Source organism: Capricornis sumatraensis, chromosome 8, assembly GCF_032405125.1.
Source record: "Capricornis sumatraensis isolate serow.1 chromosome 8, serow.2, whole genome shotgun sequence".
Taxonomy (NCBI): domain Eukaryota; kingdom Metazoa; phylum Chordata; class Mammalia; order Artiodactyla; family Bovidae; genus Capricornis; species Capricornis sumatraensis.
The window spans coordinates 69,166,551-69,193,799 of record NC_091076.1 but is presented as its reverse complement, the minus strand read 5'-3'; the positions used below and the strand labels follow the sequence as shown (position 1 = coordinate 69,193,799).

The 27,249-nt window shown below is 35.5% G+C and overlaps 1 protein-coding gene across 2 annotated transcripts in view; it reads left to right on the top strand.

Annotated features, from left to right (window-relative positions):
• NF1 (neurofibromin 1) overlaps positions 1-27,249 on the top strand; it is a 248,098-nt gene that overhangs the window by 126,711 nt on the left and 94,138 nt on the right. The window contains exons 28-35 of one of the 2 annotated variants that reach the window (XM_068978213.1): positions 1,097-1,258; positions 1,412-1,515; positions 11,190-11,325; positions 15,405-15,467; positions 20,059-20,217; positions 20,722-20,819; positions 22,172-22,318; positions 24,676-24,822. In XM_068978213.1, coding sequence (XP_068834314.1) covers positions 1,097-1,258; positions 1,412-1,515; positions 11,190-11,325; positions 15,405-15,467; positions 20,059-20,217; positions 20,722-20,819; positions 22,172-22,318; positions 24,676-24,822 — 1,016 coding nt within the window. The remainder of the gene's footprint in view (positions 1-1,096; positions 1,259-1,411; positions 1,516-11,189; positions 11,326-15,404; positions 15,468-20,058; positions 20,218-20,721; positions 20,820-22,171; positions 22,319-24,675; positions 24,823-27,249) is intronic. The other variant, XM_068978214.1, reaches the window with a different exon arrangement.

The following is a 27,249-nucleotide window of genomic DNA, read 5'->3' as shown; positions in this document are numbered from 1 at the left end:
ATTAAAAGATAACTTCAAAAAATTTTAAGTCTGTTTTGTAAATTTAAATTCTGATGCTTAAAGGTTTTTAGAATTTTACGGGGGAGGGATTAGAATGGAAAAAACATTTAGCACAGCAGTCTAAAAATAGTTCTATTTTGTAACTAAATCATCTCTGATAATTATTCTTGGCTTTAAAATGGAATCTAGTCAATTATGTATTATGTAACCATGGGAAGTATAGCAGAATACTGGATCTTATTTGGCTTCCAATTATCTGTGGTTAAGAGTGTTAAATTTTTTTCCTTTACTTAAATAACAGATGATAGTAATCCTGAGACCAGACAAGAATTAGAGGAGCTACAGGCCATGATCCTGACTTTGTTGTTAGGCCATCTTATTCTGGCTACCTCATTCTCTGTAAATCTCTTCCCAACTTTTGTGGTTAAACAATGATTTGCAATCAATTCATTTTTCTTATGTGTGCAAAAAATTATTTACTGTGGGGAATTTTGAGGGTTATCATTTAGGTACTAGATGGGAATTAGTTATGCATCCCCACTTCGTATATACATTTGGCTAATCTCCTGGTTCTGAATGCACTGCTTAGGTCTTTTTCCTGTCTTTCTATAAATCCTGTAGTTTCTCCATTTTTGTTGTTTCTTTCCTAACCCATGATAAATGTTCGCTGAGTTTCCCTGACCATAGGAGAAAAGAGTAGAGCTCCGTGATTACCACAGTCTTATTCACTGTCATTGATTTTCTAGGAAAGTGATCTCTTCATATCAAATTCTCTGTCATCATCTTCTATTTCTACTTTTCCTTCATTATGTCATAGAATTTGAGCTGAATTCTGGATTTTTTCTGTCCAGTGGTAAACCTTTGGCCTCTCTTAGCTTCTTATCATTTAATTCTTAGAATTAATAGCTACTGTAGGTGTACAGAAGTAGTCATTTATCATAGACAAACGTGCATGGATAAATCCCAGGGGAAGAGTTAATCAGTCACCGTATACCTCAGTTCAACAGGCGGTTATCAGCTTTGAATTTGCCTTTCAGTTTCCTGCTTAAGGAAAAACTGAACTGTTTACACTAACACAATCTTACTCTGTTGTCAGGATGAACTTGCTCGCGTTCTAGTGACTCTGTTTGACTCTCGGCATTTACTCTACCAACTGCTCTGGAACATGTTTTCTAAGGAAGTAGAATTGGCAGACTCTATGCAGACTCTTTTCCGAGGCAACAGCTTGGCCAGTAAAATAATGACCTTCTGTTTCAAGGTTTCTATCCATTTATCTTTTTTGAGGGGGGCGAGGGGAATGCAGAGGTATGCCAGACCGTGATTATGTACAGAATAAACAGAGCAGAATGTCTTTTTTAATGCAGAATGTTTGAAGCAGGCATAATAAATTCCTCCCTGTGTATTTCTTTAGGTATATGGTGCTACCTACCTACAGAAACTCCTGGATCCTTTATTACGGATTGTGATCACCTCCTCTGATTGGCAGCATGTTAGCTTTGAAGTGGATCCTACCAGGTTTGTCATCCTCTCATTCGTAACAGCTCTCCATTTTTTTCATTACTGCCACCTGAGGCAAAGCCCTCATAATTTCTCCCCTTGATTCTTTAAAAGTTACGCACAAACACATTTTTCTTAAAGAAAAGCACTAATAACATTTAAGGTATCTTTGGCTATCACCTCTAGAGACAGTACTGTTACTAGTTAGGCTGTTCTGTCCTTTTTATAGTGTATTTGCATGTATGTATTTCTAGTTGTAGAAACTATATTATAATGTGAGCACTTAATATAAATGTAACATTATATATATGGTTTTGCAACTTTTTTTTAGCATAACCTTATGTCTTATTAACATCATTGTCAGTGTAGAAAGATTATGAATCTTAATCTTTTTAACTGCTGTGTAATATTTTGTTTGGTTGGGCAATATCATAATTTATTTAGCCAATATCATATTAATTATCATATTAATTCCATTGACTTTTGTAATAACTTTCTAATTATTGTCCTAGCATTGTTGGTTTTTTTTTTTTTTTTTTTTTTGGGGGGCAGGTCATTTGCTATAGGAACTATTCTGAAACCTAAATTTTTTTGGTCACTTTTTTCTCAGAAACCATCAGTTGTTCCCAACTGACTCCCAAGAAAAAAATAGTCATCTGACTATAATCTGTATCACTGCTTGTCATTCTTTCTTGTCATCTCTGTTCTTTAACTCCAGTGAAATATGCACGTTACACATTTTTAAAGTGACTTGACACGTGGGGCTCACTGGGATTAGAGTTGCCTAATAAGTAATATTCCCTTTTCCCCACCTAAGTTCAAAAACAGAAGGGCAGAGGGAGAGAAAAGGCAGGAGGGCAGCACCCAGCAATCAGCTCTTTCCTTTATTTCTGATAAAAATGATTAAAAAGTGGGACTTTAGATCTTGTACACACAAGATACATATAGGCTTGCTAATACTTCACCTTGAATTAGAATCTTCCCCATCTCTTGCACAGCTGGGTAACTACAGGCATGCATCACAGAGGCTGGCAAGCTTTTTATCGTAAGTGGAGAGAAGACCAGAACGTATCTTTTCTGTAGGTAGACAAAATTAGAATGGAGTGGATGGCACTGAATTGAGCATAGTTGACTTTTTTTTTTTAAAATCCATCTCACCGTTCCTCCTATAATGAGGAGTGACTTGGGAGAAGGGAAAGAGGCCAAGGGGTAATGCAAGGTGCGTTTTAAAAACCACCATCTCCGTGAAGCTTTCTGCCTGTCCCCAAATGCCACCCATATACACAGACTACATGTGAGCAGAGAAGCTATATCTCTTTCATGTTCTGCACCATCATTGTAACATTGAGTTGTGATAATGTGTTTTATGAATTTATCTTCCCCTGGACTGTTGGCTCTTTTACATTTCATGTCTTCATGTCTTTCTATGGGTATTTAACATATCTGGCTTACAGTTGATATTTCATAAATATTTGTTGAATGAAATGCTAGACTGTTATGCTTGCTTTCTCTAAGCCACATCGCTTGTCTTTCAGTTAGGACCCTAAAAATTGTTTTATTTTTTATTTTCAGGTTCAGAGCTTCATGATGGTTTCTCTTCCTAAATAGTTTTATTTGGCCACTTTGTATCAGTTGGTGTTTTGGGCTTTGCCTCTGCTGAAGTGTCAACTGTAGTAACTAATCAGCTCTGGCACCTAAATTAACCAGTTATTGTTGAAATACTTCAGTAGTTGTAGTTTAAAACTTCAAAGCAATGTTCTTTTAATGTCATCTTGTATTTTGTTACCTTTAAGCAATTTTACTTTCTAAAGGGTAAAAAATTACTTAGAGAGTGAACTAACTGCCTGAAAGAAATCTCCTGTGCTAGGTAAATGCTTCAGTACAGAGAAGAGAACTAGATTACAAACTTGCTATATTCAGGTTACTTAAAATCAAACTGATGTTTTTCTGACATGTGGAGAGCTTAGAAGTTGACACTCCTATTTCACAACAAGAAAAAGTTGAAAACAGAAAATTAGCAAATCATCTTAGAATCATCAGAGAATTGAAGGGCAATAAAGGGAAAACACTAGAGTGACAGCCAAATTCAGAAAATCCCATTTTACAGGGGGAAACTACTGCTGGAGTCAGTAACTGGTAGGAATGCTTAGACTAATTGACAAATTACTTGAGGTTGACTGTGGGTTAGTTTACGAAACTCTAGGGCGCCATCTGTCTGAGGCACCCACACTTTGTGAGTTTGATCTCTAGAAACTCTTCCAGATTCTCATGCTGAAGATTGGAGGAAAGTCCCTTTGTGCTCTGGGCAGGGAAGGGGGAAAAGTAACCATTTTGGAATATGCCCATAGTGTTCTGTTCTCTCCTACAGAGGCCTGCCTTCGAGGGAAACTACCAGAGCCTAATCTGACCTATAGGATGGGCAGCTACCCAACTCCAGCTTCCTCTAGCCTTCTTGAGTCACATAAGAGGAGAAAAATAGCTAAGAAATTCTTCTGAAGGTCACAGCCCAGGGACTCTGGCCCAAGAAAATAATGGAGATATAAACATAAGATTGTAGACTGCTTCCTCTCCCTAGGAGCTCACTACTACATCAGTAGGACTCCAAAGTATTAATAGTGGGTTACAGTAGAGAGTTGCAAAACAGACACTCTAAGAAGAAATTCCTACAGAAACCCAGACAATTCGGTAGATAAAAAATAAGGATACTGGAAGAAATCAACACCTACAGCAAACATGAAACATAAAACAAAGCCAAGTCCTAGCCAGATGAATGTAGAATCTTCCGCTAAAGACCTCTTTATCTCTGTTCCTGCTACCCATTATGGCTTGGATCTTTTAACAAAAAATTACAAAGCATACTAAAAAGCAATAAAAATCATAGTCTGTAGAGACAAAGCAAGCATAAGAACTAGATTCAGATGTAACAGATTTTGGAATTACCAGATTAGGAATTTAGAATAACTATAATTAATATGTTAAGGGCTCTAACAGAAAAAAGTGGACAACATGCAAGAACAGATAGGTGATTTAAATAGAGAGATGGAAACTCTAAAAAAGAGTCAAAGGAAATGCTGGAAATCAAGAACATTATAATAGAAAGGAAAAATGCCTTCAGATAGGCTTTATCAGTAGATTGAACACAACTGAGAAAAGAATTCAGTTCAGTTCAGTCACTCAGTCGTGTCTGACTCTTTGCGACCCCATGAATCACAGCACACCAGGCCTCCCTGTCCATCACCAATTACCAGAGTTCACCCAAACCCATGTCCATTGAGTCAGTGATGCCATCCAACCATCTCCTCCTCTATCATCCCCTTCTCTTCCTGCCCTCAATCTTTCCCAGCATCAGGGTCTTTTCAAATGAGTCAGATCTTCACATCAGGTGGCCAAAGTATTGGAGTTCCAGCTTCAACATCAGTCCTACCAATGAACAACCAGGACTGATCTCCTTTAGGATGGACTGGTTGGATCTCCTTGCAGTCCAAGGGACTCTCAAGAGTCTTCTCCAACACCACAGTTCAAAAACATCGATTCTTCAGTGCTCAGCTTTCTTTATAGTCCAACTCATATCCATACATGACCACTGGAAAAACCATAGCCTTGACTAGATGGACCTTTGTTGGCAAAGTCATGTCTCTGCTTTTGAATATGCTATCTAGGTTGGTCCTAACTTTCTTTCCAAGGAGTAAGCATCTTTTAATTTCATGGCTGCAATCATCATCTGCAGTGATTTTGGAACCCAAAAAAATAAAGTCAGCCACTGAAGTGGCTATTTCCCATGAAGTGATGGGGCCAGATACCATGATCTTAGTTTTCTGAATGTTGAGTTTTAAGCCAACTTTTTCACTCTCTTCCTTCATTTTCATCAAGAGGCTTTTTAGCTCCTCTTCACTTTCTGCCATAAGGGTGGTGTCATCTGCATATCTGAGGTTATTGATATTTCTCCCGGCAATCTTGTTGCCAGCTTGTGCTTCTTCCAGCCCAGCGTTTCTCTTGATGTACTCCCCATATAAGTTAAATAAGCAGAGTGACAGTATACAGCCTTGATGTACTCCTTTTCCTGTTTGGAACCAGTCTGTTGTTCCATGTCCAATTCTAACTGTTGCTTCTTGACCTGCATACAGGTTTCTCAAGAGGCAGGTCAGGTGGTCTGATATTCCCATCTCTTTCAGAATTTTCCACAGTTTATTGTGATCCACAGTCAAAGGCTTTGGCATAGTTAATAAAGCAGAAGTAGATGTTTCTCTGGAACGCTCTTGCTTTTTCGATTATCCAGCAGATGTTAGCAATTTGATCTCTGGTTCCTCTGCCTTTTCTAAAACCAGCTTGAACATCTGGAGGTTTATGGTTCACGTATTACTGAAACCTGGCTTGGAGAATTTTGCGCATTACTTTACTAGCATGTGAGGTAAGTGCAATTGTGTGGTAGTTTGAGCATTCTTTGGAATTGGAATGAAAACTGACCTTTTCCAGTCCTGTGGCCTCTGCTGAATTTTCCAAATTTGTTGGCATATTGAGTGCAGCACTTTCACAGCATCATCTTTCAGGATTTGAAATAGCTCAACTGGTATTCCGTCACCTCCACTAGCTTTGTTCATAATGATGCTTCCTAAGGCCCGCTTGACTTCACATTCCAGGATATCTGGCTCTAGGTGAGTGATCACACCATCATGATTATCTGGGTCGCGAAGATCTTTTTTGTACAGTTCTTCTGTGTATTCTTGCCACCTCTTCTTAATATCTTCTGCTTCTTTTAGGTCCATACCATTTCTGTCCTTTATTGTGCCCATCTTTGCATGAAATGTTCCCTTGGTATCTGTAATTTTCTTGAAGAGATCTCTAGTCTTTGCCGTTCTGTTGTTTTCCTCTATTTCTTTGCATTGATCGCTGAGGAAGGCTTTCTTATCTCTCCTTGCTATTCTTTGGAATTCTGCGTTCAGATGCTTATGTCTTTCCTTTTCTCCTTTGCTTTTCACTTCTCTTTTTTTCACAGCTATTTGTAAGGCCTCTTCAGACAGCCATTTTGCTTTTTTGCATTTCTTTTTCTTGGGGATGGTCTTGATTCCTGTCTCCTGTACAAAATTAGTGAACTTAAAGATATGTCAATAGAAATTTTGAAAACTGAAATGCAAAGAAAAAGAAAAACTTAAAGTACATCTTATCAGAATGTGTGGAAGGTAGTGAAATGTAGTATTTAGAGCATTAAATGCATATATTAGAAAAGAAGGACCTAAAATGAATGGCCTAAACTTTCACCTTAAAAAACTAGAGAAAGTTCAGTGTAAACCTAACTGAACAGAAGGAAAGAAATAAAAATTAGATTAGAAATCAATGAAATTAAAAACAGGAAACCAATAGGATAAATAAAACCTGATTGTTTGAAAATCAGAGGGAAAATTTTTTATACACACGAACACTTAAATAATTAGATATGAAGCTTCATTATAGATCAGAATTAATGGAATAGCCAATGAGTTATCATTGGCATGTGAGAAGCAGGAGGGCTTAGATCTTTTAGAGGGACATTTGAAAGAGTCTGAAGCATACCTGCTGCTGGTATGCTTTTTTTTTAATTAAGAAAAAGTTCCCACAAAGACTAGACAAGAATGTCAAGGTTTCTAAGGCTCTCTTCTGGCCCTATTAATAAATTGTGAATTTTTTCTTTCATACTACAAAGCTCCTATACCTTCCATATTTCAGATTTGACTTATTGTTGTAGCTTCTTAAGTGATCTCCCTGCATACAAATCCCTATATCTCTTTTTAGTTATCATGTATCCCAAATTCATTTTCTGCCTCTGGCTTCCCTGCAACCTTTGCCATGTGAATTAATCATGTCTCTCTCTGGTTTGCTATTTTTGTCTTTTATATCGTCGAATAATTGTACTTGTTACTTGGTGTGTACTTGTCTTTCCCCTCTTTGAGAAACTCAAAGGCCAGTTACTGTTGAATCCTCACCATGTGGCCTTAAGATGGCAAATAGTAGATGCGTGGTAAATATTTTTTGGATTGAATTGAGTGCTTGCCCTGCCTTCCACTTTCTGAACGGCCCTTCTTTTTGCCTGTGCAAATTGTCTCCCTCCTTTAGAACTCACCTAGCCCACGAAATCTTTCCTGCCCATAGTCTACATTCATTTCTAAACTCTCACTGTATCCATATGCTGCATTACATAGTGAGCTGCAGGGAATCTGGAGTGGTGATTTCAGTCTCCCAAACTTTTATGTAATACGTAAACTAGTATAGAAATAGGACATTACTAGTTAAGAGATTGACAACGAATATTTACTCAATGATTATTTTGGTAAGGTACCTTGCTAGTTTTTAAGAGGACAAAGATGAATACATCCTTCAAGGAGCTTACAGTTTTGTAGGGGAGATAAGGCATATAACAAGTAGTTAAGTACTGACTTTCATAGGGAATGTGTTTTGAAGAGTTCAAATTACACCAGTTGGGCAGCTCTAGTAAAGGTTTGTGGATTTGACAGCCATGGGGTATAATTTACTCTTTTGTGGTGCTATGCTTAGTTGCTCAGTCGTGTCCGGCTCTGCGACGCCATGGACCATAGCCCGCCAGGCTCATCTGTTCATGGGGATTCTCCAGGCAAGAATACTGGAGTAGGCTGCCATGCCCTCCTTCAGGGCAAGTGAAAGTTGCTCAGTTGTGTCCGACTGTTTGCGACCCCATGGACTATAGAGTCTGTGGAATTCTCCAGGCCAGAATACTAGGGTGGGTAGCCTTTGCCTTCTCCAGATCTTCCAAATCCAGGGGTGGAACCCAGGTCTCTTGCATCACAGGTGGATTATTTACCAGCTGAGCCACCAAGGAAGCCCAAGAATACTGCAGTGGGTAGCCTATCCCTTCTCCAACGGATCTTCCCAACCCAGGAATCTAACTGGGGTCTCCTGCATTGCAGGTGGTTTCTTTGCTAACTGAGCTATCATGAATCTTCCCAATTTAAACCTCATGAAATAGGCATTATAATTGATGAAAAAAATTGAGCCTCAGAGAGATTAAGTACCTTGATCAAGGTCAATAAGTGGTAGAGCTGAAATTTAAACCTAGTAAGTCTGCCTTCTGAACATCTGCCTTTAATCATAGCACCAAGACTTTAGAATCGTACAGAAGAGGGCCTTTCCTGGCAGTGCAGTGGTTACTCCATGCTTCCACTGCAGGGAGCATGAGTTTGGGGTGAGGGAACTAAGATCTCACATGCTGCGTGGGGTGGCCAAAGAAATAAATTGAGTCGCTCAGTTGTGTCCGATTCTTTGCGACCCCATGGATGGCAGCACGCCGGGCCTCACTGTCCATCACCAACTCCCAGAGTTTACTCAGACTCAAGTCCATTGAGTCGGTGATACCATCCAACCATCTCATCCTCTGTTGTCCTCTTCTCCTCCTGCCTTCAATCTTTCCCAGCATCAGGGTCTTTTCAAATGAGTCAGTTCTTTGCACCAGGTGGCCAAAGTATTGGAGTTTTAGCTTCAGCATCAGCCCTTCCAGTGACTATTCAGGACTGATTTCCTTTAGGATGGACTGGTTGGATCTCCTTGCAGTCCAAGGGACTCTCAAGAGTCCTCTCCTGTACCAGTTCAAAAGCATCAATTCTTCAGTGCTCAGGTTTCTTTACAGTCCAACTCTTCACGTACATATGTGACTACTGGAAAAACCATAGCTTTGACTAGATGGACCTTAGTCGGCAAAGTAAAGTCTCTGTTTTTTAATATGCTGTCTAGGTTGGTCATAACTTTCCTTCCAAGGAGTAAGTGTCTTTTAATTTCATGGCTGCAGTCACCATCTGCAGTGATTTTGGAGCCCAAAAAGCTAAAGTCTGTCACTGTTTCCACTGTTTCCCCATCTATTTGCCATGAAGTGATGGGACTGGATGCCATGATCTTAGTTTTCTGAATGTTGAGTTTTAAGCCAGCTCTCCTGTTTCACTTTCATCAAGAGGCTCTTTAGTTCTTCTTCGCTTCCTGCCATAAGGGTGGTGTCGTCTACATATCTGAGGTTATTGATATTTCTCCTGGCAATCTTGATTCCAGCTTGTGCTTCTTCCAGCCCAGTGTTTCTCATGATGTACTCTGTATATAAGTTAAATAAGCAGGGTGACAATATACAGCCTTGACGTACTCCTTTCCCTATTTGGAACCAGTCTGTTATTCCATGTCCAGTTCTAACTGTTGCTTCCTGACTTCCAGGTTTCTCAAGAGGCAGGTCAGGTGGTCTGGTATTCCCATCTCTTTCAGAATTTTCCACAGTTTATTGTGCTCCACACAGTCAAAGGCTTTGGCATAGTCAATAAAGCAGAAATAGATGTTTTTCTGGAACTCTCTTGCTTTTTCGATGATCCAGCAGATGTTAACAATTTGATCTCTGGTTCCTCTGCCTTTTCTAAATAAATTTCCTTAAATAAATAATAAAAAATAAATAAATTACCTTTAAAAAAAGTCTTACAGAAGAATTAGCAGCACTAATTGGATGTGGGGAGTAATGGACTACTGCAGACAGTAACGACATCAGCAGTTCCTGAATGACCTGACTGAAGCAGTTATCGTACCATTGACAACATGGGGAACACAGAATAAGACGTTTAAGTATGAGGAAAAAATAAGCTAATTTGGAGCAAACTAAGTTTTAGGTACAGACAGGAGAAATACCTAGAAGTTAGAGATATCAGGCTTGATAGGAAAGGAGATTCAAAATAGGGCCTGAATGGTCCCAAAATATTGAAAGCATGTCAGCTTTACTGAAATCATGGAAAACAAAAGTTTAAAATGTGAGATGCCCTTTCCTCAGTTCAGTTCAGTTCAGTTCAGTCGCTCAGTCGTGTCCGACTATTTGCGACCCCATGAATCTCAGCATGCCAGGCCTCCCTGTCCATCACCAGCTCCTGGAGTTCACTCAGACTCAGGTCCATCGAGTCCGTGATGCCATCCAGCTATCTCATCCTCTGTCATCCCCTTCTCCTCCTGCCCCCCATCCCTCCCAGCATCAGAGTTTTCCAGTGAGTCAAGTCTTCGCATTAGGTGGCCAAAGTACTGGAGTTTCAGCTTTAGCATCATTCCTTCCAAAGAAATCCCAGGGCTGATCTCCTACAGAATGGACTGGTTGGATCTCCTTGCAGTCCAAGGGACTCTCAAGAGTCTTCTCCAATACCACAGTTCAAAAGCATCAATTTTTCAGTGCTAGCCTTCTTCACAGTCTACTAGATGGACAAAAAAAATTTTTTTAATTAAAAATCCTGTATTTAAAAAAAAAATCCTGTATTAAATTTGTGAAGATATAGGAGGATAATTGGGCTTCCCCGGTGACACAGTGGCAAATGCAGGAGATGCAAGAGACATGGGTTTGATCCGTTGTTGGGGAAGATCCCCTGAAAGAGGAAATGGCAATCCACTCTGGTATTCTTGCTGAAAAATCTCTTAGACAGAGGAGTCTGACAGGCTACAGTCCATGGAGTTGCAAAGATTAGGACATAACTTAGTGGCTAAACAACAAGAGTTTTTATACACAGTTCTCAAAATTGCCTTTTTTTTTTTTTTTTAATAATTGGTTTGTTGAAATCAGGAATCCAGAAAAGTCTCAACATTGCATTTAGCTGAATATCTCTTTAAGGAGTCTCTTTTAAAGAATATGTCTGTTAGTTTGTTTGCTTTTAACTGGTTTTGCTTTTTTTTTTTCCTCTTGATAGGTTAGAACAGTCAGAGAGCCTTGAGGAAAACCAGCGAAACCTCCTTCAAATGACTGAAAAGTTCTTCCATGCCATCATCAGTTCCTCCTCTGAATTTCCCCCTCAGCTACGAAGTGTGTGCCACTGTTTGTACCAGGTATGCTTAAGGTTAGAGATTACCATTATTAGTCCATAGCTACATTTAAAAGAATGCTTTACCAAAGAGGGGTTTAGCTGCTAAACCAGCTGTTGATAGTGGGTGATTGATAATACTGAATCAGTTAGGATGAATACTACATTAAGAACTGTTTAAATTGGCTTTAAAAATACAAAGTAGTTTAATGGGGTACTTTAAAAATAATACATTTTCCTTGCATTGAGAACAAGTTTAAAATGCACCTATCTACTGGGTATAGTAGATGTGATTCAAGTTAGATATGTTACACAGTTTTTGTTGCTGATTTTATCTTTTACCTGAATTATTCATGGGGTCTTTCACATATAAGGTCAGTCTTTTCCTTGCTTTTTGTTTTGTGAAATGCTTAATCTCTGATTTTGATATTTTCTCTTAAATTAATTTCTTTAATTAATTTCTTCTCCTAAATTAAACTCTATTGGGTTTGTGTCAGGTTTCCCCAGGACAAGCTGATGTTTATTTTATATAGAATGCTACTTACATTGCATCATCATTCACATCCAATTATTAGACTTTCAACACTAGAACTGCAAGCAATGCTTCTGAGTTCAGATGTTCACAGTCATCCCCTACTTGCTGAGGAAATTACACCTGTGTTCTATTATGGCTTCCACGATATTTTTGATTGGCATATGCAGCTTCAGAAATGGTTTAATCACTCCAAGGAAGATTAGTGCAAATCCACATTAGCCTGTTAAAACTGATTCTGGAAGAAACATTAGTGGATCTGGAGTTTGGGATAAGGCCAGGTGTAGGATAAAGAATTTATGCATTTACCAAAACCCATACCTTTTGTGTCTTTTTCTTTGCAGAGTTATCCCCAGCCATTTGTTTTTAGCACAGGGCTTCAGTTGCTTGGAGACATTAGCAAGATCAGTGAAATCATCATTTTAAAAAGCTGTTTCAGGCTGCTCTGTGTGAATTTCCCCCCCATTGCTATTTATAAAGATGTATCTGCTGTATCTATAAAAAAATGTTTCATCATATTCATAGATGATGAAAAGCATACTTAGCGTTAAAACTCTCTTAATTCATCATGACTTTCCTGCCTTTTTCAAAATAGCTTGAGGAAGCTTAGGAGAGCCCCATATGAGTTTTGCAGGTAGTTAAATCTGAAACCAGAGGGTAGTTTATAGTATGAAATCTAATTTAGTAAATAACATCTTAAGTTTGGGCATTATTCAGGTTTCTCTTTAAGTCCAGTTCAGTCCTTCTTCTGTTGATAAAACTAGGCAGACTAGAAATGGTAAACACATGTTAAAAATAGTTTGGACCAACTTCTTGGTTGGCCTAATAATAACTTTTCAGAGAGCAAATGAATTTCTAAAGTGGCAGGGGCTTTGACTTTAGTTGGTTAAAAGTGATTGACTACAATTAAAAGAGTATTGACTACCTGGTTACATATATGGTCTAGTAGATTTTCATAGAAATTCTTCATGTAGTTGTCTCCCTAAGAAAAAAATTTTGTATCATTAGCAACCTTGGAAAAGGAAAAAAAAACTAAGTGCTTGGCACTTAGTAAGTACTTAGGAAATATTTAATGAAGGAATAAATTACCCAGTTCCTCCCACCCAAGTAAACAAGATTCTTGCCAACTTGCATAGTTAGGAAGGGAAGGAGGTAGTAAAAATAATGCAGAAAATAAAACCAGGTGATAATTGGTGGCTTATTAACCACTATGTGTTGTGCTTTTTAAAACATTCCATAATACAGTATCCCATATTACAACAGACCCGAATCATTATATTAAAATTTCACATACAATTATTCTTCTTAAGAATATTATTTAAATGTTAGTGCAGTTTTTGGAATTGTTGGATAAACTTATTATTGGAATGTACAGTACTATAGAGGATAGATGTGCTATGTTATTAATAAATAAGGGTTTGTTTTTTAATAAGTGACTGATAATGGGAAATTTTACATTTGCTAATTAAAAAAGAAAAATAAACTTAGATCTCAAGATATTCTCTCATTGAGTCTCCTTGCAAATGTAGTTTTTCCCCTTAGTTTGCTCTTTTATTTTTATTCATCTTCCATCTTCTGGCTTTTCTTTGCCCTTTTGACTTTGGCAGTAACATAATGGTACCTTTGTACTTTTATGTTCTGTTGGGAGGGATAGTAGTCCATTGTTTTTTTTTCCCTCTAGTAAATATGTCTCCTGCTTTGGGACCTGCTAGGGAAAATTTGAAAGCTATGTGAGTACATTGCTAGCTAATAAATTTCTCCGTGCTTTAGGTCTTTTTACTGGAGTTAGTATTTTTGACTGTTAAACCTTTTTAAAATCATGCTTTACCTAGCTCTTTCATTTTATATGCCTCCTTACTTAGCGGTCTGGGTTAAGGTTATATCGGAATGGCCATGTGTTAGATTTATAACTGAGACATTTTTTCATGTGTTTATTTCCACGTTCATCCTGATAGTTTTGGAATAATGAGAAAGTATTCACAGAGTGGATATTTTCCTAAGTTGTGGTGAGAGAATTCTGAGAAAGAGCTAAATATAATTCTAAACAAATGTCATCTTTTCCTGGCAAATCTACTTCTCCAAACAGTAGTTTACAGAAAAATTTTAAGGCTATAATTGCTGGTTGTATACCATGATTGAAAACAAAAAGTGTACAAAACTGCATTTTTGTGATAAATTGGGTTACTCGTGCTTTTAGTCTAAAGTTTGAATCAAAGCTCTTTGAGATAAGGACTGTGTCTTCTTGTTTGCTGTCTTCCAGTGCTTAGAATGGGTATCTAGCAATTAGGTGCACAGTAACTACTTGGATGAGTGAATGGATGGATGGATGTACAAATCAAACTAACTTTAAATCTCAAGTTACAATGTTGAATCACAGAAATCCTGGAATAAAATGCCTTGTATGGTAGATTGAAGAATTCTAATTTGTTTTCAAAATATTTTAAAAGTAATTTTTTTAACTTTTAATTTTTTGTTGGGAGAGAGAAAACAATTATTGTTAGCAACGATTAACAACGTTATGATGGTTTCTGGTGAACAGTGAGGGGACTCAGCCATATGTATACATGTATCCATCTCCCCTAAACTCCCCTTCCATCCAGGCTGCCACATTGAGCAGAGTTCCCTGTGCTGTACAGTAGGTCCTTGTTGGTTATCCATTTCAAATATAGCTGTGTGTATGTGTCCATCTTTTAATTTTAATAGAGCTCCTTGGCCTAGAAATGACTTTGAGAGTTGAAACCAATATGTCTCTGGATTTGAGAGGCTTTTGGTGATGGTTTTTTGTTTGAGGCATTCTGATAAATGGTGAAATCTGTGAGAAATTTTAGCAGGCTTACAGTTTTATTCTATGATTTTCTCTGCAGTTTCTTCACTTTGATATTAATGCTTATTTCTAGTTGAGCTGATAACATTCTTTTCCCAAATGTTGCAGAGCTTTTAACCTTCTCTGGTTAGAACTTTTTCAGGAAGCAGCCTGCAAACAAAAATAAGTGAAATTTTAAGAGTAATCTTTCTTAAAAGAGAGAGACTTTTATTTTTCTATTGTATTTAGTCATTTAATGTTTATTTTTTAATCAGTAGTATTATGAGTTCAGTATCAACTATTGAAAAAAGAACTTTTAAGTCAATTGAAGGATACACAGAGAAGTATATATAAATATATGTAAATCAAGAAAAATTACGTAGACACATAGAAGTATTTTTAGAGTATGATCTACTTGTAATGAAGATTTTATATACAATTCATCAAAAGCTAGGAATTAACTGAAATGTAAATATTAAATATCCTCAGTTCATTTGAGGAGAAATTTTCTGCGATTTATAGCCAGAAATAGTAGATATGATTGTCTCCACATTTCTTGCTATTTATTTAGTGCTTTGGCTTAAAGACATAATAAAGATTAAAATCCAGAAGTAAAATTTGTCCCTCAAAATTCAGTTGATTTCTAATTTTTTGTTGATTCCATTTGTGTTACATTTTGATCGTGTAATTTTATGTACAAGCCAACATTGTTTTTGTTGCTGTATGTAGTTGGTGCTGTGACTTGTTTGTGCTCATCTCTGTTCTGTAGGCAACTTGCCACTCCCTACTGAATAAAGCTACAGTAAAAGAAAAAAAGGAAAACAAAAAATCAGTAAGTTTGGAGAACTTTTTTTTAGCTGTTTCTTTCAAAGCAAAACAAAAAATCTTTTGCTGTTTGTTAAGAACATCTTCACTTCAGCCTATTTGACCTTCACTGTAAAATCATTCTACTAATTCTGGCACAAAATAGCTTTCATTTCAATTAACCCTGGAATTAAGTTACATTGAAACATCTCTGTGTTCCTTTGGTTTGATTTATCCCAAAGGCATTTTGGGGGCATTTGGTGCATTTGATATCCCTGGTCTAATTTTATTATTGTTATTTTAAAAATTATAAATGAATGCAAAAGAAACTTAATTTCAAGGCCTTAGGAAATGCTGACTCTCTTCATTCTTGCTTCTTGTTTGCAGGTAATGTGAGTGATTTAACTAGAGATGAAAGTTTTTCTTAATTGCTAGAAGTACATAGAAGGAAACTGTCACTTTCTAAATCTTAACTAAAAGTAGCTAAATTTTATTTTTTACTTAGATTTTTATCTGGACAGTCTCAGGCAGGATTTAGATAATTGTTCTTAGCTTATAAAAATTCTTATGGTGAAACAAAACCACTTTTACCTTAGAGAAAATCTTTATAAGCTATTGGGACTGAGAATATAGTGCTTTTGAAATAAAGAAAAGCAATGAGTCTTTATTTATAGAGAAACACCTTATTTGCAAACATGATACGCATGTACTACCTGCTTCTGTAAACTTGCCCTAATTTAAAAGGAAGAAAATTACGGTAGTCATAATTATTTTCTTCTGGCAGATGAAATTTGTCTAAAATATTAACATGCATTCATTTAAAATTTGCCATTATCTGTCAGTATGACTGATCCTTATCAGGCTTAGTATTACCTTTGTTCATATAACCCAAATGAATTTAGAGAAAGATGGAAAGAAAACCTGCAGGAGTCACATAGATAGTCTACTTTATTGATTTATTTATTATTTTTTTAAGATAGTTTACTTTAAAAGGTAAAATTTAGTATATAGTATTCATCTGGTTTCACCTTTCATTTTCGTCTGAGCTTTACCTTCAGTAAATTTGTTTTAAATTCAGAACTAAATTAAAATTTAGAAACATATGCTTTTAAATACATTCAGGAGATTTTTTTGGGGGTATGTTACGTAAATTTGGTCAGCTGTGAGCAAATAGATTGGATTGGATGGCCATCTTGCTTAACAAAAACATTTCTTTCTACTGCTTCAGCCTTCTAATTCTCAGCGTATGTGGATTTAACATAATATACACCATCACTGTTGAAATTAATTTACTGTTTCTAACACTCTTGTTCGGTGTTTACTAATGCCATTTTGTAGTATATTACATAAATTAAAATTCAGGCTTTCTCTGTTTCTGGAGCATGTTTTCTAGCCTTCCTAACATTGCTTTATTTATTAAGATTTTATCTACAGTTGTTCCTTGAAATGTTTTTTTCTACTAGTGTTATTTTCAGATTTCAAAAAAATGTTTCTGGGTAACACCAAGTTTTGGAATGCATTTCTCAGCACAAGTGATATGAGGTCCTTGTGGATATTTTAGAACACATTCTGAAGTGTGAAGACTGTGTAGTTATTATAAACCTAAAATGTTGGTTTATGGAGTTGTTGGCATAACCGAATCTAATGATCTTTTTAAAAGCAAGTTAACTTTCTTTTGGGGTCTATGTACCATAGATTAGAATTTTTAAAATATATAGAGAAGGTTCTGGCTTCTATTATGTAGCTGTGTAGTCATAGATAATTCTCTTTATTAAACTCAAACATGTACTGTATAATTAGATTTCCTTTGAAGTTATTAACCTAACTCACTTAGATAATTAGAGATGGATGGGTTGTGACCCTCTTGCTGATGTATAGTGTACGACTACATTTATTTGTAACCTGTGGTTCACCTTTTATGAGTAGGGGGAAAGTAAAAGGGCCATTTGACTAATGGCTTCTGCATACAGACTGGCTCTACTTTGACCTTTTATGCTGCAAGTTTTTTGGATATAAATTTGATTTTTACAGGTTAAAAATAAAAACAGTTTGAATATGTATATGTTATGAGGTAAAATTATACTGATGTTAATTAGTGGTGACAGGAAAAGAAGTTTTTTAATAAATTCATAAAACTTGTTGAGCATTTTTATAGATATTGATTGTTTTATCAGATTTTAGTTCCCAAAATATACTGTCACTGATGAGATACATAATTATATGACACGTGAAATAAGGTGTGTTCTTGTAGTGTGGATACCCGAGTTCTGACATGAATGATTTTTGAAGATGTGGAAGATAGTGAAGGTGTAGTACCTTTCATAAGTTTTACAATATTTATTTTGGGAAATGATTCCATCAGACAGTCGTTAAATTCTGAGATTGAATAATATTGAGTAAACATCAGGTATAAATGTGAGTCACACTTTAAAAACTTTTCTCTCCTGGAAAAAGCCATTAAATAGCTACTCTAAAAATGCATTTGAAAAGAGTTCTCCATGTGCATATAAGTGATTGATTTTTTTTTTGAGACACTTTCTCAGCAGGTTAGTATTTTATAATTAATCAGTTCTTTGGAAACCCAACTCTTGACTTTCACTTCTTTAAAAACCTTTTCAGGATTTTAATGGATTAAACTGAACATAAGCTATTCTTTTAAAACAACCCTTTTGCAATGAAATATAAAGCAGTTTTTAATTCCCTTCCTTTTTGCTAGCTCAAAAGCTTTAAAAATTTCTAGGTTGTTGGTCTGTTATTTTATGTTTTAAGATTAAAATTTATGAGTTCTGAAGAAAACAGTAGCAGTGGTGGTCTGTGAACATTCTGAAATTAGATGAAGAATTTTATCTGTGCGAAAATAAACATTATTTTTTTCTGTTCCTACTCCCCAGAAGGTTAAACACAGTACAACAGTGGTAAAAGCGCTTGAATTTTCTTCTGAATTCTGTTTCTAAAACTGTATTTTAGCTAAAAATAGCTTTAAAACAGTATTTAGGCTTTAAAGCCAGTCTGCTAAGGCTGCTGTATTGAACCCCCTTCACCAGTTCCTCTAAAGTGTAAGGTCGTCGTCCTTCGTGGAGTAGCACAGCACTCAGAGCACTGTGACACCAGGAGAGCTTTCTGAGCTGTGTAGTGCACAGGAAGGTGGGAATGTATTAGTTACAGCTCACCCCTACTATCACCTCTCACAAAGATGTTCTTAGCTTAGAAAACCATTCCCCAAAGTCTTAATTTTACTGCCTTCCTGTCAAATATAATTGAAAATTATTTGGAGATTTTAGACAGTGAACAAGAACACAATTTAAATGTATACCACATGAAGCACTGAAGAAAATAGAATGAAGTGAAATAATTCTTACTCTTTTCCAGAGTTATAATCTGGACTCATGAGCCGTGTGAATTCATGAAAAGAAGTGTTACTTTACTGAGGCAGTGTGAAGAAAACTAGAGCTCTGTGAGATTCTGCACCTAAGTCATATTTTCTCATTTCCCTGCAATAGCCTTTGAAATGCAGTTTTATCCTCAGAATCCCAGAACATTGAGTTGGTGTACTGTGGCCTTGTAGTTAGTCAGCACTGCTTTAAGCAGCAGTTAACCACGCTAAGCATGAATAGTTGTTTAAAAGTTCTTTAAAAGTAAATATGTGTGTTATCTGTTTAAAAAAAAAGTGAATTTCAGAATAATACAATTTTCATATGTTTATTTAAAACAGGACCTACTAGGAGAGATGGGAGCTAAGCCAGCTTCATAGCACTTTCCCAGTCTAATCTACCTTGAAAGTGAAATATTTTATAAAAAGAAAATAAATCCACGTGAAATGTTGGGCTCACATTATTTTTCAGTGTGGGCAACCATTTCTTGTATCTTTAACTTTTTCCATTTGATAGAATTACAAGTTGAGGTACTCATGGGGATTCCCTCTTTTAGGCTGGTGGGATCCTTTTTCCTTTTAAGTCCCCAAGAATTCCCATTCCTCCATGGTTTAAATAAGTAGGTCCTTATATTATAAAGCATTCTGATGAAGAAAAAGAACTGGCAATAATGTTACTTGTAAGTAAGTTTTTTCTCTTGATAGGAATCTAAGAAAACTAAGTTTTATTTTGTATATGGCAAGCATTTTGCTCAAGAAATTCAGTTGTACCTGGTATACAACAAAATGTAAGTATTCACTATTAGGTATTGGATTTTTCAGTGGTATGCTGTTGAAAATTTAACTATGCCCCACAAGAGTTGACCACACTCTCGTGTCTCTTAATCTTAGTAAAATATGATAATTTTTGTATGAAAAGTTATTCTGCTTTTGTTGCTCGACAAACCTGCAGTATAAACAATGATGATAAAATTAATATCTTTTTTCAGATCTCTTCTACAGCACTCATCTATGAGACTTTTTTTTTTCCTTAGAGACCTTCATTGTGATTTTAAATGATACAGGATAAAGAATTGAGGATAAAATTTTGTTTACTGATATTTTGGAAGTAGGAAAAATTATAAATGTATTGTTTACAAGGACTGGTCTATTCAGATTCTTTGTGCAAAATTTGACTTTTGAACTCTTTCTTCCCATTTTCTTGTTTTAATTCAAACCATGTACTCAACCCTCAATTCCTTGTTTTTAGGTGGTTAGCCAGCGTTTCCCTCAGAACAGCATCGGTGCAGTAGGAAGTGCCATGTTTCTCAGATTTATCAATCCTGCCATTGTCTCACCATATGAAGCAGGGATTTTAGATAAAAAGCCACCGGCTAGAATCGAAAGGGGCTTGAAGTTAATGTCAAAGGTGAAGAATCATTTTGATAATATAACTATTTAAAGTTTCTCTTCCATAAATTTTCAGTTTTTTTATTAACTGTACTCGCTCTTAATTTTTGAAATGCCCTGTGGTTTTCCCTTACACGCTTTTGTTTTATTTTTATTTCTTTATATGATAAAGAAATTCATGAGACTGATACTGATGGAACATCTTATCATTTGAGAATATTTTAGCAAATGTCTTCTGAAGATGGTTTTCTGTGTAATCATTTTGGAAATTCTGAATGGGAAACAAAATGTATACTATATTATTTTTCAAAATGCATTAAATTTTTCATGTCTGTTTTTATATGTATAAATATATGTGTTTATATAATTATATTTAGGAAAGCATAGAAACAGAATGATCAATAACTGATTTAAATCACCAATAGAAATTGTATCAGTGAGAAAATTAATATTTTTTAGAGTTATATGGATGTGTAGATTTCATAAATAATCAGATCCTTTATAACCTTATTTTATTGTTTAGATACTTCAGAGTATTGCCAATCATGTCCTTTTCACAAAAGAAGAGCATATGCGGCCTTTTAATGATTTTGTGAAAAGCAACTTTGATGCAGCACGAAGGTGAGCAGCCTGCTACTTAGCCAGTTGCTCTGTTTGGATCAGATACTTTCAGTTTCACTTAAGTCCATGTACTTGATCTAGATGGAACTCCTTTGTAGGTTTTTTCTCTTGAGGTCAAGAACATAGTTAATCTTATTTCACTATAAAAGACATTAATGAAATAAAGTGATATTCTTTGTAATTTGGTGATTTCCATATTTAAAAACCAAGAGAGATGTTTGACATAGCTACTAAAGTAAAGGATTTGAGTTTACCACAAGATGGAGGAGAGGTAGAAGGAAGAAGATTTCTTTCAGTAAATACTAAAACCAAACTGGTACAGATAATGCATTATAGTGTATAATCACAATTTTTTGATGTTAGAATATTTTTGATACTTTAATTTGGAAATGTATGTAAACTAAAAAGTTACTCTTTAAACCAAGTAAAGCAAATGCATAAGATTTTGTTCATTAGTGAGTGGACAACTGTTGGAAGTTTTGTGATTTTAGAAAACTTGAGTTATGCTCGGTACCCATAACTAGCTAGTTGCTTCTTTTTATCTCTGAGTTGTTGATTTGGTAAAGTAGGTTTAATACTGTACTTAACTATGAGTTGATTTTAGAGAAACAAATGAGATAACTTATGAGAAAGAATTCTACTTTTCATACAGTGTGAATCTAATTGATTTGACTTATAGTCTAAGCTATACTTCTACAACTCTTTTTTTAAAAATATTTATTTTTTTAATTTTATTTTTACTTTATTTTACTTTACAGTACTGTATTGGTTTTGCCATACATTGACATGAATCCGCCACAGGTGTACATGAGTTCCCAGTCCTGAACCCCCCTCCCTACAACTCCTCTAATTTTTTATTATAGTTCATACTAACTTCTTTCTGATTGGAATTTAAAAGGCATATTATTGGACTGTAAATCATACTGGAAAAAAAATGAATGTCAGCATAGGATTCCCATTCTATGTCTATCCGCAGAAAGATTGACTACCCATAGAAAGTTAAAAGAACAAAGGTTCTGATCCTGACTTTGACCTAACAGGCTGTATAACTTTGGAGAGGTCTTTTGTCTTGTCTGGGCCTCCATTTCTTTATCTGTAAAGTACTGATAGATTCTCATCTATCTAAATTTTGTTGTCTGACTTCAGAGCCTACTTTGAAGCTGAAGCCAGGTATCAAATGGAAAACCAAGTTTCTCCTTGTCTCTTCTTATTTTGTTTATAGTTACATGTGTGAATAAAACCTCCATATTTGTAATACCAGTAATTTCAGAGTTACTTCACATAAATTTAATTCAAACATAGATATGAGTATATCTGGTTTTTGAAATTCTAATAACTTTGCATTTTTGAAGGTTTTTCCTTGATATAGCATCTGATTGTCCTACAAGTGATGCTGTGAATCACAGTCTTTCCTTCATCAGCGATGGCAATGTGCTTGCTTTACATCGTCTGCTATGGAATAATCAAGAGAAAATTGGCCAGTATCTTTCCAGCAACAGGTAAGATTTCTCAGTCATGGGGATACTGGAAACTCTCACTTTAAATTGATAAAAGTATTGGTCATGAATAATGCCTTTTACTTTGTATCTTCTTAGAATAAGAATTATGATTTTTAAAGAGTAATGTAGACCTTTAAAAATATGTAGGCAAAAGCTTAAGTCATATTAATTGATCATCAAACCTATGTAGGTATTGTAGACTTTATAAAAAAAATACTAAAGCTAAGAGGGAATTCTCTGGCAGTCTAGTGGTTATGAAAGACTCCACACTTTCATTGCTGGGGCCTGAGTTTGATCCCTTGCGGGGAAACTAAGAATCCAGCCAAGGAAACAAAAAATTAAACTGAGAAATCACAAATGAGTCTTCTGGATTTATTCTGGCTTGCAAACATAATATTACAACAAGCCACAGAGAAGTTTAAATTTACTAGGTCAAATGAGTCTTGGCATCTGAGTTTAAAGAGCAGCTTAATTCTTAGGAAGTTAATAATTAAAACATTGCTGCTGCTAAGTCAGTTCAGTCATGTCCAACTCTGTGCGACCCCATAGATGGCAGCCCACCAGGCTCCCCTGTCCCTGGGATTCTCCAGGCAAGAACACTGAAGTGGGTTAAAACATTGCTATTCTATTGCAATTCTATAGTAATCCCATTTGTAATACTCTGAAGTACATGCAAATGAAGTTTTACATAGGCAGTACTTAATAATTGAAAATTATTAATTTGGGAATTGTTTCATTAGCTGTTTTTAGTTAAAGTCTCTTGTAGCCTGAATTATTTGCTGTCCTTTCTATAATCATTACATATGTTTACAGTGGCCCAGATTCTTATGTATGAGTTCTCTTACAAAGGTCAAATGAGTACAGATTATTTTTAAATTCCAATAAAAATGGTTTGCTTATTCATAGGAAAAGTAGAAGACCATAAGGAGGGAGATGCTTCATCTGTGTGGCACTTAAAGTGGAACTTTTAAATGCAAACATTCTTTTATATGCATCTTTTAAAATACAAACTTATATGACTTAAGTACATATTCATGTACTTTAATACCAGTTTTTTTTTTTCATTTTTTTTTAAAAAGACACATTTCAAACATACAAAAAAGTATTGACTATAATATAACAGAAATCCATGTCTACTGCCTAGTTTTAACATTTTTTATTTTGTTGAATTACTTCAGATCTTTATAACATTTTATTTCTGGGAGAGAAAAAGATACAACTTCTCTCTTGTGTAACTGACAAGAAAAAGAAAAGTACGGGTATAACATAGGTACATATAAAACAGTTTTGTGTGTTTTAAAACTTTATAGCAATGATACAGTGAATATAGTCTCTTCATATAATATTCTATTTGAGATTTACCATTTATTTAACTTATCTTAGTATTTTATTGAATGGCTATATCACAGTTTATTTTCATACTTTCTAATTGATAGATATTTAGGGTTTCCTGTTTTTCGTTATTTTAAATGGTAATGTAATAAATATTTCTTCACATTTGTCTCCTTGTGAATTACCCAAATGCATAATTGCTGATTTCTGGGGTATACACAGCCTCAACTTTATTAGATATCGCCACATTATTTTTTATAGTGTACATACTGATGTATGCTTTGACAGTACTATGTGAGAGTACAGTGTACACCTCTTCACCAAAATTGGCACTAGCAAATGTCATAATTTTTTTTTGTCAGTTTGATGTTTGTGAAATAGTATCTTGTTATCTTTAGTTTTAAATGTTTAATAGTTGTTGAAAATTCATATTTACCCTGGTTAAGCAGAAATCTGATATCAGGGACACTATGTCCACTTCCTAAACAGTGGTCTCTCCAAATGAGTTCTTTTCATCCTGAGAAAAACTGGATTAGAATGTTATTTTTACTTACTGGTTGCCTATTTAATGGTAATAGATTAAGAATACTAGAACATAATGGAATTTTATGTAAATTTTTTAGTTGAGGAACGGTCCTGTTTCTAAGATGTCTCAGTTATACTTAAAACCCCTGAGGTCTTTTGGGTGCTATTCACAAATGAGCAGGAACCACCACCGGACAGTAAAAAGAAAAGCAGCCAGTGACAATCTAAACGTGTTTTTCTATACCCTACTGTGTGTGGAAAATGGCTAGAGGAAGCGCCTGTAGGGCACAGGGAGCTCAGCTCGGTGCTCTGATGACCTCCAGAGGTGGGATGGGGAGGTTCAAGAGGGATATGTATACATCCTGCTGATTGACTTCGTTGTACAGCAGAAACTAACACAACATTATAAAGCAATTATACTCCAATTAAAAAAAAATAAAGAAATGTGTTCTGGTACATGTAAACTGCTACTTTTTTCCTAAGTAGTTTCCTATATCTAGGGATCACAAAGCTGTTGGAAGACGACCTTTTGATAAGATGGCAACACTTCTTGCATACCTGGGTCCTCCAGAGCACAAACCTGTGGCAGATACACACTGGTCCAGCCTTAACCTTACCAGTTCGAAATTTGAGGAATTTATGACTAGGTAAAGTACCACCTCGACATGATTTCTGTCTTTTTCATTGAGCTGCAAGCTTTACCTCCAGGCCACTTGTTAGATGTGCTTGTATATTTCACAGAGGATTATTGGGAAAGATGTACTTCATAACCACATTGCCATGTTTTGGGGTCCCACTTTTCTCTTTACCCTGTATATTGTTGCAATATGCTTTGTTTCATGGTTGATTTTCTCGTAAAAAAATAATAACATTTTGTTGAATAATACTGTGTCATGTTATTTTGAGTTGTTGTTATACTTAAAAGGAAGGTAGATAACATTATTTTCATATTATAATTATTGGGAAAATAGAGTTCAAAGTGAGTAATTTGCCTAAGATTCCATCCTAAGTCATAGGTCCTTTGATTCTAAGTGCTGAACTCTTTCTATCACATGATAAAATTTTTCAGAAGTCTCCTGGAAGTTAATTGTACAACTTTTAGACTGAGGGTCAGAAATATGGTAATACTGCTATAAAATTTCTTTCTGTGAACATTTGTTTTGAATCTCATTGAGATTTGGATCCTCATCGTTAGACATTCACCTCTGTGTTGTTACTGTGAAGATAGTTTGCAGAATTCTTTAGTCTTTTAAAGTATCTTTCATCGTACTTTATACTTAGTCACTTAGTACTTCATAGTGAGTGTGGGTTAAGTGTTTTGTTCATAGTATGTGCCAGAAGCAGAAAGGAAAGAACAGAATATGACATTCTAAAGTTTAATTCATATTAACGATTTTTATATAATGCTCCATGGATTGTGAGTACCTATTATTAGTCATATTACATACAGATGATAGTTTTGTACACGACTCCAATTTTTTGATATTGTTAAAAGAATGTAGGAATATGTAACAATCTCCTTTCAAGCTTAGTTGTTATCTTTAGTTCTGTTACATTTTCCCATGTAACAGATATTTCAGTTCAGTTCAGTCGCTCAGTTGTGTCAGACTTATTCCTATGTAATTAAAGGAATATTTTCAATGCAAAATTTTCATGTTACTTAGTTGAAAATTATATAAACATATAAAACTATGTTTTATTCAGCATTACTAAGGATGTCCTTGCCATTTTTCCATTTTTCAAACAAAACTTCTTTATTAGTCCTTTTAACCTAAGACCCCACCTTCCTACAAAACAATCCTCTGTGCTTTTGAACACTAAATGCTATAACATGTGTAAGATACTTAGAACAATATCTGGTGTATATATAAAGTGTTTCATAGGCATTAAATGATATTTTTGTTCTAAGTTTCCACTGATGCTCCCTGAGACTCATTTTTCTTTTAAAAAATGGAAGTAGCTTTATAATGTTGTCAACTATAAACTAATAATTGTTAAATTAGTCAAAACATAAAAATCTAAAAAGGGAAAATTTTTCAGTTTTTTCATCTCTTAGAGATAATTCAGTTAACATTTGGCAGATAGCCTCCTAGTCATTTATCCATACATACGTGTACCTATTTCCCTTCTCAGATGCTATATGTTGTCTCCATTAATATTAAGCAAATGCTCACTTGTTATCTGCAGTATGATGAACTGAGGTACTATAGTCTCTTCTCCCACCCTCAAGACACATAGGAATACTAGGTAAAAGAAAATGTATATTAAAAATATTTTTAAACACATACATAGCTAGAAGAGAATTTTGGAGCAAATTATTTAGTATGTGGGCTTTCCTGATAGCTCAGTTGGTGAAGAATCTGCCTGCAATGCAGGAGACCCCAGTTAGATTCCTGGGTCACAAAGATCCGCTGGAGAAGGGATAGCTACCCACTCCAGTATTCTTGGGCTTCCCTTGTGGCTCAGCTGGTAAAGAAGATGCCTGCAATGCTGGAGACCTGGGTTCAGTCCCTGGGTTGGGAAGATCCCCTGGAGAAGGGAAAGGTTACCCACTCCAGTATTCTGGACTGAAGAATTCCATGGACTTTTACACACAGAGATAAAGAAATGGAAAATATGAAAGACTTTAAGAGATGGAGGTTATAGAATGAGAAGTTCCAACATATCTAATAAATAGAGCTTAAAGAGTAGTGAAGAGGTAATATTTGAAGAGACAACAGATGAGAATTTTCCAGAGCTAGTAAATGACATAAATCTTCAGGTTAAAGACACTGTGATAAGCAGAATATATAATAGTTAAACCATGCCCTTTTTTAAACTGTATTTAAATATATTTAAGTGTATAAGTATAAAAGTATAGGAAGCATCCGTACAAACAAAGCTAGTGGAGGTGATGGAATTCCAGTTGAGCTGTTTCAAATCCTGAAAGATGATGCTGTGAAAATGCTGCACTCAACATGCCAGCAAATTTGGAAAACTCAGCAGTGGCCATAGGATTGGAAAAGGTCAGTTTTCATTCCAATCCCAAAGAAAGGCAATGCCAAAGAATGCTCCCACTACTGCACAATTGCACT